Raw genomic sequence first — 12,117 nt, forward strand, 5'->3', positions numbered from 1 at the left:
TACCTAAAAGAAATGTCATCTTGCACGCGTGTTTGTCAAGGCTTTATTTTGATTATTCACTTCGAATCTTTTATACGGGGAATGCGTGGGCGTGTGGCGCGTGGAACGCCAACCCCTGCATTCTCCTTGATGCTTGGGTAATTTAGTAATAGGTATATTTGATATATTGTCAGCTTAGGGCCCCAACTGGTGCCCCATGGGCACCACCCCGCGAAGTGTGCGCGTGAACGTGGCATTGGCAGGTTTGCAATTGCAAGTGCCTGACCGGACGTGCACACAGATTGCGGCGACCAGACTTTCTGCTTGCAATCGCCTACATACAGCCTACCCGCTTTTTTTCTTCTGTCTGCGAACAACGTTGGTATCAGACGAACAGTGGTTTTCGCCTGCGTTCGCAGACGAACCGTCTACAACGACGATCTTCGCCAAAGGCAAATTTGATTCTACTCTTTGTGTCGAGGTGATCAAAATCGAACTCCTGACGCGTCGACTTCGAGGCAAAATGGCGGCTCCAAAAGTAGACGACGAGGTTGTCAACACTCTGGGAGGGCTGCCAGCCCAGCAAATTTAGGCACACTTTAAAGATGCTTACTTTTCTTTTCCAAACTGGCGCATGCATATTACATATGTTCCCTGTCTGCCTTTTCCTTTTGCTTGAATAGTTCATGGGGTGCGAGTTTGAAAATGGAACTGGTAAAGTGGGATTTCAATATAAACGTAATCAATAAACAGTGTAAACATAAATCTATGAAATTGAACTTAAATATCTTTTGAAGTTTTATTCGTAATTAAAAAAAAAAAAAATTCGTTGCAGAGTTTTAAAAATGTAGCAGGTTCAGAGCTCCCATATTCCGTTGTGCCTCGTAATAGAACAGTGAGTGTTCAGAAAGAAATGACGAAAAAAATTTACCTTTTCACGTTCGGTAAAAAAAAGTTACCACATTCGAACATTTGTGGTTAAAGAACAAATCACGAAACAAAACATTGCCTTTAGCGCTATTCAAGCTCAAGTCATGCACAAAACTGTGCAAACAATTTTATTGAAGTAAACTGCATAGTTGCTGAAAAAAGGTGCATGAATGACAAAATCTTGTTCTAAAAAAACACTCAACTAAGTAAAAAAAAAAAGGATAAAAAAAATTCATCAACACATTGTTACTGATATTACCTACAAAAAGCAACTAGCTATCAACAAACACTCAACATACAAAACATCGATGAAATGGCTTTCAAGAACAACTAAAAGAAACATCTTTCCTTTCCCATTGCCTCCCCCCCTTTTAAGTCAGTGCCGATTTTCCACTTGGCCGCTGTGTACACGGTGCCATTCGTGATACTCTCAAGCGGGACTTGAGCACTTCTGCCGAGCCCCGTGGTTACGGGATTTCCATTGGGAACTAGCGTTGGTTTGAGTATTTTCTTGTGGTCTTGTTTGACTTTCAATCTCTCCGCGTCTGGATTGTAGTCGTCTACTCGCTGTACCCTTGATCAGGCAGTCGCGAACAATCGCCTTCTTTGGCCAGAACCGAAGACAGCTTGTGCGTCGAAGTCTCTACATAATGATATTTGTTAAAACCAACGTATAAATTACGGCACACAAGGCCAATGTTTCGAACGGCATATTGCCATATGTAAAATATTAACCTAGGGCGGCACACTTGAGCTCATTACCTCGTATATTCGTCAACTTGATGCCCCATCAAAAATTATGATATCTGCAGAACAGTCTTGTAAAGCTCATACAGAATAAGTTATGTTTTGTCGAAATAAATTGCAGATTAACTTGTTCACCCGGAGGATTACCAATATTGAAAGTGTTTAAGCTGACGCCTGACTCAGACAATTGCAATAGTCACACTCTGAGCAACGTGCACAACAGCAACCACAGTGTGATCGGGACAGTGTTCGCTACATAAGCGCAATCGAATGCAGCGATTGCCCCGATGTCTGTCGGTGCCGTTGTCTTGGTTGCTGTGGCTTTAGAATGACGTAGACGTACCTGCAGGTCTTCGCTCTCCACTATAAATGACGCGGTGAGGAAGAAGACGCCAATGGGTGCGTAGATAAGGATCAAGTGCGCTAGCAGCATCATCACGTTGCTCAGGCCGACGAAGAAGCTGAGGACGATGTTCTGCTCGTCACCCGCCAAGATTGCGCCCAGGAGTGTGCAGAACGTCAGTAACCCGACGTAGTTGTCCATCGTCTGCGAGCTGGTTTGCGTCGTATAACCGGTGTTGTCTGCGAAAGGAGAATAAACACATAAACACAAGCGTGGACGATGCTGCGTTATTTTATCTAAAAATTATAGGCTGGAACATTGGGTTAGGAGCTACCGGTTGAGCTCGCAAACTGAAACAGCGGGGCTCTGTAACAAGAACCTGGGCACTCTCTGCATTTATAGTCGTTTTGTTTTGGTTAAAAATTGTGAATTTGTTCTTACGTCACAGTAAGGTCACTCACTTGGCAGAGGCACAATGGACGTTGATTCCTGAAACAAAGATTCGCGGAAGTGTCTCGAAATTAAATAAACCGACATTGTCTTAACATATCTGCTTGAAGAAAAAGAAGCTAGGCAACTCGGGTCTACAATGTACTAATATTTTGTTTTGAAGTATGAACAGAATCAACACACTCAAAGTATAGCGCATCATAGAAGCTTGCAACCGGACCTACCGTAAATATGGCAGCTTTGACAATGTTGTCTGGAAAGAGACCCCTGAGGAAAGAAACATAGTACTGGCGAATCAGATTTTCCGGTTGAGGCATCATTTTCATGAAATACAGTACTGACAAATAATATTTTTTTCCGGTTGAGGCAGCATTTTCTTGACACACTTGTCAATGTGCAAATAGGGTATTAGTTAAAGTTTGCCTTGTTACGTTTCTTCGCAACGCCATGTAGCAATGTGGTATGCAGTACTCAGAGCACCTAAAATTCAAATGTAAATGTTTAAATTGTCATAATATAACCCAAACTACGAGATTAAAGGTGCGAGTTTTTACTGGAGCGTCAAAGGTCTCCTCAAAGAGCGAACAGGGTCGTTCATTTACTTAATGGTGGTGCCGGACGCCTAGGCACAGTAAGTGTCGCCGGGCGCTTAGGCATAGTAAGGTAGGGCCTTGCAAAAAGACGAGTGCGTAGGTCATTATCTTAATCCCGGCTAGGCAAGGGTGATATCTCCGCTTTTGGGACGTTCAAAGCATTTGGTAAACGCAACAAAACGATGGTTGAGGTTCGAAGCCTTTCAAGCAGTACATATATCACTTAAAGGACCCATGAAACGAATTTTGGGCTGGAGAAAATCGATTTATATTGGGATTTTACTAATAGCACATCGTTCAGTGGGCCAAAACAACAAAGGTAGAAAGTCAGAAGCCTGACTTTCGCTACAGAAATTTGCAAAACATAGCGCACTATTTCGTACCTCCTTCGCTCCGTAAACTCTCCGCCTTTTCGCTGTGATACATCCACGGACCCCGCAGCGCGTCACCGGGCTACTAGTCACCATAACCGGGCCCCCGCAGCGCGTCACCAGGCCCAAGCGCACGTCACACGACTCCGGACCTCACTTAATCCCTTTACCCTTAAGCTGACATTGCGGTGGAAGCTACGCGCTTTCCAGACCAATCAGCCGCCTCCCTTTCATCACCTGACCTCATCCTCCGCGGGTCGGTATGCGCGAGAGAGCGTGATCACGTGGAAAATGTGTGGCTGGCCCAACGAGCACGTAGCTTCCACAGCACTGTCAGCTTCGGGGTGAACGGGGTGGGGAAAGCAACCAGTCGGAATTTTGAGCGACGGGCTAATCTTCTAGGGGGACAATGGCTGTGTCCGGCTACACAAACGAGATTCCGAGCAAGAGGGGACTCCCCCCTTTCCGTGTTCTTGAACTGTTTGGTACAATGCGCGATTTATGAGTTGAGGAGGAAAGCTAAACAGGAAAAAGTTGGAAAAGCGTTTCATGACTCCTTTAAAAAGGAAACTCCGCTTCATTTTCGGTTGTTAGCTAACACTGCGACTCTCTTTAGTATCAGCTAGAGAGACCGAATGTCAAATATTATAACGTAATACCACCTAAAAGATCACTAAACCGGCCGACAAAGACTGAGATGCGCGAAGTCACCAAAATCCGCTAATTTAGCGGGCGACGTGCAGCGCAGCCAAGGTTGTATTTCCGTTGTGGCTGACGTCTGTTGCATACGCAGTTTTTTTCCTTGGTATTTTCTTTTCCAGGGCGAGCTTACCAGGCGGTGCTACGGACGCGCTCCACGTCAGAGCAACCAAAGAGGCGAGACAGACAAAAAAATTGATCGAGAACAAGAGAAACAAGAAGAGAGAGAGAGACTTGTACGAGATGAGTTTCGCTGACATACATGCCAACCGGTGCCAACAGACTAGCCGCCTGGGTTGCCGCCTACATAGCCTGCTTCGTTGCTGCTTGCGTCGCCTGTTCGCCGCTGCGGCTAGGCCCGCTCTCCCTTCTCCCTCCTCGCCCTTCCCCTCGCATCCGCGTCTTTTCTGGGTTACCGCAGGCAGATCACGTGACCTTTTGTATTCCACGTGGGCGTGTATGCAACTGACGTTGAGGGTACAATGTTGCCCGGCTGTGCCGAAGTTTCAGTTTCGGTTTGCGATTATGGTAAATAACAAGATCGCACGAAAAATATTTTGTTTTTAATGAAACAAACGGTCTAGGGTTGTTTTGAAGTACTTTTCACGTTTATATCACCCACTATCTCAAAATTTCCGAAATCGAACGGTGTTGCCCTTTAAGGCGCCCCAAGAGGAGCTGATGCCACCAAGAATCTGCAGCGTAACGTGGAGGGGAGGATGGCAGTTAGCGAATAGAGAGAAGCAGACAGCATTAAGCTGGCCAAGCCAAGCGCTAAGGCCGCACTAATCCTAACCGCCCAGGCACATCCGCTGGTTTGTCGCGTTCTAACACAGAAGTTACCGCGAACAAGCACGAATACCTTCAAGACTTTTCGACACAGACCCAGAAAAAAGCACACACAAAAAACTCGTTATTAAAATCTTCTTCCTATAGAGCCCGCTGCTTACATTTTATTATTTTCATATTATTTATTTTTTCCTCGAGGCCCGAACGAATAATAGAAGGAAAGAGCAGGAAAAAAAAAAACACTAACAAAATACAAATTACAGTTAAGGCACGATAAAAAATAATATTATTATTAATGGCAGTTTAATAAATGAATAAAGTTTGGAGTTCGTGATGGTTACAAATTTCCCGGGAAGATGCATGGTTCCCAGGAAAATGGTACCCATTTTCCTTGTGGACGAATTATGAACGAAACGTTGTCGTCACTGAACTTGGTACGCCTACCTTTTGCTGATTATCAAATTTGGGGGTTTTACGTGCCAAACCAACGACGGGCATCTGGTTGCTGATTATCAAGACGAGAGGACACAAACATAGGGGTGTTTGATTGGTCGCGTAGGACGAAATCATGAATATAAACTTTATGAAACAAAGTTTTTAGTGGAAATACAAGGGAAGCAATGGCATGGTAGTTTTCATGCTGGTGACGCTTGTAGTGCAGTGCGTGAGAATAAAACGAGCATACCTTTTTTGGAGGGCTTCCAGTGCCCGAATGGGAATGAACTGTCCGAGATTTAAGGCAAAAGATGCATAATCTAACTTTGGAAGAATTAGGCTTTTATGAAGGATTAACACGAGTGAAACAGGTACCAAGGAAAAAAACGTTTGAGGTAACCAGACAGGCGATTATCATTATAGGTAATGTACTGAATATGGGTTTTCCACGAACACTTCGAAGTTAAATGCACTCCAATATATTTTTACAAAACTATCAACTCTAGATGGGCTTGATCACTGATCTCTATGACAATTGCTCGATCGCGTTTGCCCGCTCCGCGAATGCGGCCACTGGCGGCCATCTTTATGGTAGAGTTATATTACCTCTAGCCAAGGTACAGCTCCTGCAAGCCACTATCATTCATTCATGGCAGACAACGTTTTGGCGGGTGTGGTGGCAGGCTGCCGTCAAAATAGCGTGGGTGATATTTCGTGCTTGATTGAAATTGTTTGACGAAACATGTTTTTGAAACCCGGCGTGAACTGTAGCCCGGTTTTTGAGGACCAGGTGAAAGTCTCACGAAATCGCAGCACCGGGGAAAAGCAGCACAGCACGTATCGAAAGTCGCATCGAAAGAAGCATCGAAAGCAGACGCCGGTACGGAGTCTGCTTTCGATGCGAGCTGCGCTGCTTTCCCCCGGTGTTGCGCTTTCGAGGAACTTTCGCCGGGTCCTCAAAGATGAGGCTACCGTTCACGCCGGGTTTCAAGAATCTGCTTCGTCGAACAGCTTCAATCAAGCACGAAATATCTCCCACGGTACAGTGTACTAAATCTACGGCTATTTTATGGCAGCCTGCCGCCATTGCGCTGTCCGCCATATTACTATGATGGCTAGAGATGATATAACTCTACCAAAAAGTTGGCCGACCGTGGCCGTATACCCGTCCATAGGCGGAGCTGGTCAAATGCGATCCAGCAAATAGACATAGAGATCAGTGGGCTTGATTGAGGAAGTGATGATGACTGTCGTGATCGGGGGAAGGGGGGGGGGGAGGGAAAGGGAACGCGGCGCATCATGAGGGCGGACATGATAAAGATGTTGGACTGCACGTCGAATTGAGGCAGATCTGGTCAGTTTTAGAGAAACGACTTTTAGTTTTCTTGTAATATTGAGGAAACGTGTATATTCCATTTTTCAAGCATCAAATGCATTTACAGTCTTATTTTTATACAAGTCAAAGGGCACATTCTTGAGATTAAATGTTTAGAGAAATGTCCTCTTACTTTCGAGCTCATTTGTTTGGTTTCCGTTTTTCCCGTCATAGAATCACGCGCAGCTGTTTGCCTTTGTTTACATTGGCCAGATCACCGTCCCAGCTAGTCTTTGCAAAGTGTGACTGAGACGCTCGTTGACGCGTATCAGAAGTATCTTACGCGACAAAATATCGTGAAATGCACGATAATCGTCATATCAATAAGTTTTCCTTTTACTTCTTTTTACCTACACACCTAAACTCGAGCTTGTGCGCCCTAACAAGGACTTCCCCGTTCGTCTGCTTACAGTGCAAGTACGCTGTCTTTTTTACGCTGAGCTACAAACACAAGCCGGTAGACATGATAGGCACTGCTGCCGCACAAGCGAAATGCAGTTTGGGTGCACGCTCCAAATTCTCGCGACGACTCGCGCTAAAGTCAGACAACTGAAAGACATCTCCGTCGTTCCTGTACTTCTCGTTCGAACTGATGGGTGTTTGCGATGTTTTAAAATCTTTAGCAAGCTGCAGTCATGTGTTCAAACTCGATAGAGCTTCGAAGCAGGCGGAAATCAGTCAAGAAGAGTGAATTTCGTCTAAAGTGCACTGGTGTTTTCTAGACTGTCTCAGAGCTTTCCCTCTCACTAATTTACGCGACTAACCTGATTAACCAACCAGTTCTGCTTGGCTTGGGTCAAATAATCAGTGTAACCACCCAGTCATGTAGCAACGACGTGGAGTCAGGGCCACTAGCCACAGCTTTGAAGCAAAACAAGTGATTTTAGCTTAACTGTTTTAAACCTGGTCATCTTAGCTCTTTAGCGTTTTACTTCCCTCGAGGCATCGTTCAGTAAGTGCATTCAAAAAGGAACCTGATGACAAGTGCCTAAAAAAATTATTAGGGAACTGCATTTGTTTCCTGGCAGGCCCCCATTAAGGGTGCGACAGTACTGTTCCGGTGTTTATATCCTAGGCAATTTCAGGTCACAAGCGCACATGGTGTGACCAGGGCCGCGAGAAAAGGCCCTCATCGTCCCAATCAATTAAATATTATTACGTGAAAATGATATTTAGAATTTCAGGTATCCGACAAATCAGGCATGGCAAGTGCCTGTACGCTAGGGGTGCTTCGAAGAAGTCAATGGGCGCAGGATGTTGGTCCTAATCACTTGGAAGCCCGTCAGTAAGAGCACAGCGTTGGAATGTGCCAAGAATATGTACAGTGCTCTTAGTGTATTGATGAACCTAACTTGTTGTTCCTAATGCATAGTAGTCTCGGATCATGGGCTATTTGTTTGGTACAGTGATGTCTCGTTAATATGTAAACCTCCTTCCCCCAAGAATCGTCCATAATGTTAGTTGTGGATAATAACGAAACAAAAATGCATGCATTTCCACAGTTTGTCTACGAAAGTTTCATGCATTTTCAATGGCAGTTAAAAAAAAAAAGTTTGGATTTCGTGACGGTTAAAAATGGTGGATTTGCTCTTACGTGTGAGGTTCAAAGCAAACAGTTTGAACCTCAACAACCGAGGCGCTGCGTTTCTACCACTCAGTGCCACACCACACACAGGATTAATACCATGAGGGTGAAATAAATGAAGCTTCATCCAAACACGGTAGCATATGGCGGGGTATTCATATTAAAGGGGTTCACATAAACGAGACATGACTGTACTATTATGCCTGGACCGCACCTTGATGATTTAGTGTACCCGGTGCCTTGAAGTCGCTTGTTAGTTGACGACGCACAATTGGCTAATAACCTGCGTGGAACTTTTGTATTCTGATAATTTGTTTTAAGTATTGTGTATAGTACTCTAACCCTCCAGTAAATGTGATTTCATGACTTGATAAAATTATTCTGGTAAGTTTCAACCCTAAGACCCTTAATGTCTGTCAATTTTTTTTAATTGATAGTTTTTTTTTGTTAATATTTGGAGTGATATTTAGAGGTCTATTCATATGTTACTGAATCTTTGAAGATTAACATGATTCAGACTCAGTGGATGAATTAACATGAACATTTTAATATTAATCATTCTATGCATTAACTATCAGTGTCTGGCATCATAACGCGGTACCATGGGGAGGGACATCACAAATGAAAAGTTTCAAAGCAGCGTTCAGAGTTTTGTTTGTGTTGTCACTCCCTGTTCTTCGGGACATGCCTGCTCACAACGAGCTTGTTTGAATACTCGCTTTGACTGTATATTTAATTCTTGAATCAAAATGTATACTTGAATTTTAAACTCACTTTCTCCTAAAGGTCACACTTTAGGTCTACCATGAAGACCCAGTCGGAGGAAAGCAAATAGAAGGACGGTTAACACAGAGGTCTCAAAGCACAGCAAGCAACCATCAGGCTTCTGTGAAGCGTTCCTTTACTTCACCTGACGTCATTGAGTTGAATACGGAGGCCTGATTTGCTTGATGTCACAATAATATGTCTATACTTTTTTGCATGTTGTACAAGAAATGCACCTTGGATCCAGGGAGAGTGCCGGAGAGGGATTGAGAATGCAAAGTTTGGAGATATCAAAATAGACGCAGCATATCTTGATCAAATTATGAACCTGTAAAATGATTTAATTCTCGTTATGAAACGTATTACTTGCCAGTTTCAAAGCAAGGAAATAAAAGAAAAGTGACGGCTATTTTATAAAAAAATTATCCAAGCGTTTGCACGGTGCAATTAACAGAAAACGGTAGCAACGACAGGAGGAGTCTACTTACTGCTCATATTATGGGCGCCGAGAATCTTCCATATCGTGAAACAAAATTAAAGAGGATTTACTTTCGAAGAAGTCACGCGCGATTGAGGAGCCCTCAGCTGACGATGATTGGTATGAACGGTGTGAACATGAAACACCACACCAATACGCGAAGCCACGAAGCGTACGCACTGCTGTTGACGGAGAAGGAATCCTGGCTTGCAATTGCGCTTTTGAGTGGATACATTGTCACCGTTAAAGCATCTCCGATGCGTTCAGATACTCTTCCGTCTTTCAGCCACATCGCAGAAACCGTTTGAGCACATTTTCAACACATAAACCCGCAGAGCGAGGATAGCGAGGACAGCGAGGAGCATCGCACGTTTTGCGTAGTCCACCGCAACCAAAACAACGTCGAAAATTTTCAAATCTGCCCTTGCCAGTGTTTTCGGGCGCTCTCTCGGTTGAAACTAAAAAAAAAAAAAAACAATAAATACTCGCATCGCAGCGGAAGGCAGAGGGCGCAATTAAAAAGACGCACATGACGCTAGACTTTCCCGTCAACTATAACTTTAAAACCTATAGCAACATTGATTTCCGTCTTTATCGTGGCCGCCACTTGGAGAGAAAAACAAATCGGAAACGGCGGCACGCCGTTTTCGATTTGTAATGTTAAGTTTCAAAGAACATACGCAGCATCATCGGAGAGGTCGTTGATGTCGGATTGAAATATTGCCGCGCGCAGACTTGCAGAAGGTTCTCGTTTATTCTTGCTGCGAACATAACTTCTATCGTTTTTGTTGTTCTAGAAAGTGCGTGTTCATTCTCGCCCCAAGCGCGCTACGCTCGAACCTTCCCCGCCGAATCTTCGAGATATTGACTCACTCTAGATAAGACGCCGCCCGCGACCTTGTCGAGTCAGTTTCGCCCCAGCGTTCGACTCTGCTGCTACGCCGACTTCGACGAGCTGAAGCGACGACTGCAAACTCCTCCTGTCCTTGGGCATTTCGACCAGGATGCGGAAACCGAGATTCACACGAACGCAAGTAACGCAGGACTTGGCGCGGTACTGGTTCAAGTACAAGAGGGCACCGAACGAGTCATCGCCTACGCAAGTCGGACATTGTCCAAGGCGGAGCGAAATTATTCCACGACTGGAAAAGAATGCCTTGCGGTCGTCTGGGCGATCGCGAAGTTTCGTCCGTACTTATACGGAAGCCCGTTCCGCGTAGTCACGGACCACCATTCGCTCTGCTGGCTTGCGAACATCAAGGACCCGTCAGGACGCCTTGCGCGATGGAGTCTCCGACTACAAGAGTTCAACATGACCGTAGTCTACAAGTCAGGCTGCAAGCACAGCGACGCCGACTGCCTGTCCAGAGCTCCCATCGAAACACCTTCCGACAGCAGCGACGACGATGACGACGAGTGTTTCCTGGGCGCAGTGAACACCGACGACATGGCCCGACGTCAACGAGACGATCCTGAGCTGCGCGCACTAATAGAGCACCTGGAAGGGCGTGGGAGTGCCATACAACGTGTTTTTTCACGAGCCCTGCCGACCTTCGCCATCAGACAAGGAGTTCTCTACAAAGAGAACTTCGGCAACAACAACTCGACGTGGCTGCTGGTAATCCCGACCGACCTTCGAGAGGAGATCTTCCAAGCCTGCCACGACGACCCGACGTCCGGACACCTCGGTTACAGCCGGACACTGGCCCGTATTCGTGAAAAGTATTACTGGCCCAAACTCCCCAAAACGGTCCACCTATACACACGATCATGCCATGAATGCCAGCGACGAAAGAAACCTCCAACGAGGCCGGCCGGACTCCTGCAGTCGATTCCTCCGCCAACGGCACCCTTCCAACAGATCGGAATGGATCTACTTGGCCCTTTTCCACCGTCGACGTCGGGAAACCGCTGGATCATCATCGCCACAGATTATCTCACGCGGTACGCCGAAACGAAAGCTCTTCCTTTGGGGACTGCTCTGGAAGTAGCCAAGTTTTTCATTGAGTCCATCGTCCTCCGGCACGGCGCTCCAGAAGTTCTGATTACAGATCGCGGATCCTCGTTTATGGCACAGCTCACCCAAGAAATCCTCCGACTCAGTCACACCAGCCATCGTCGTACAACTGCGTACCACCCTCAGACCAACGGGCTGACGGAAAGACTCAACAAGACCATCGCCGACATGATTTCCATGTACGTCGACGTGGAGCACAAGACATGGGACGAGGTGTTGCCGTACGTCACCTTTGCCTACAATACGGCCGTGCAAGAAACCACCGGGGTTACACCCTTTCAGCTGGTTCATGGTCGCAAAGTGACGACAATGCTGGACGCAATGTTACCCCACGAACCGGCTGTCGACGGAAGCGACTACGCCCAGGTGGTTGCCCAACGGGCAGAAGTCCGTCAGCTCGCCAGACTCCGGATTCAAGCCCAACAACGTATCGACACTGGCCGCTACAACCTTCGTCGCCGGGACGTCCACTTCCAGCCGGGAGACAGGGTGTGGGTTTGGACACCGATCCGCCGCCGTGGTCTCAGCAAGAAACTCCTGAAGTGCTAATTTGGACCCTAC

General features: G+C 46.0%; 1 protein-coding gene across 1 annotated transcript in view; it reads right to left on the reverse strand.

Annotated features, from left to right (window-relative positions):
• Positions 1–2,769, reverse strand: part of LOC120838867 (neutral amino acid transporter A-like) — a 43,358-nt gene extending 40,589 nt beyond the window's left edge. The window contains exons 1-3 of the mRNA XM_040208970.2: positions 2,674–2,769; positions 2,461–2,488; positions 2,000–2,238 (exon numbers count right to left, since the gene is read on the reverse strand). Coding sequence (XP_040064904.2) covers positions 2,000–2,238; positions 2,461–2,488; positions 2,674–2,769 — 363 coding nt within the window. The remainder of the gene's footprint in view (positions 1–1,999; positions 2,239–2,460; positions 2,489–2,673) is intronic.
• Positions 2,770–12,117: the final 9,348 nt, after the last annotated feature.

This window comes from Ixodes scapularis, unplaced genomic scaffold, assembly GCF_016920785.2.
Source record: "Ixodes scapularis isolate PalLabHiFi unplaced genomic scaffold, ASM1692078v2 PGA_scaffold2__306_contigs__length_199485367, whole genome shotgun sequence".
Lineage (NCBI taxonomy): Eukaryota > Metazoa > Arthropoda > Arachnida > Ixodida > Ixodidae > Ixodes > Ixodes scapularis.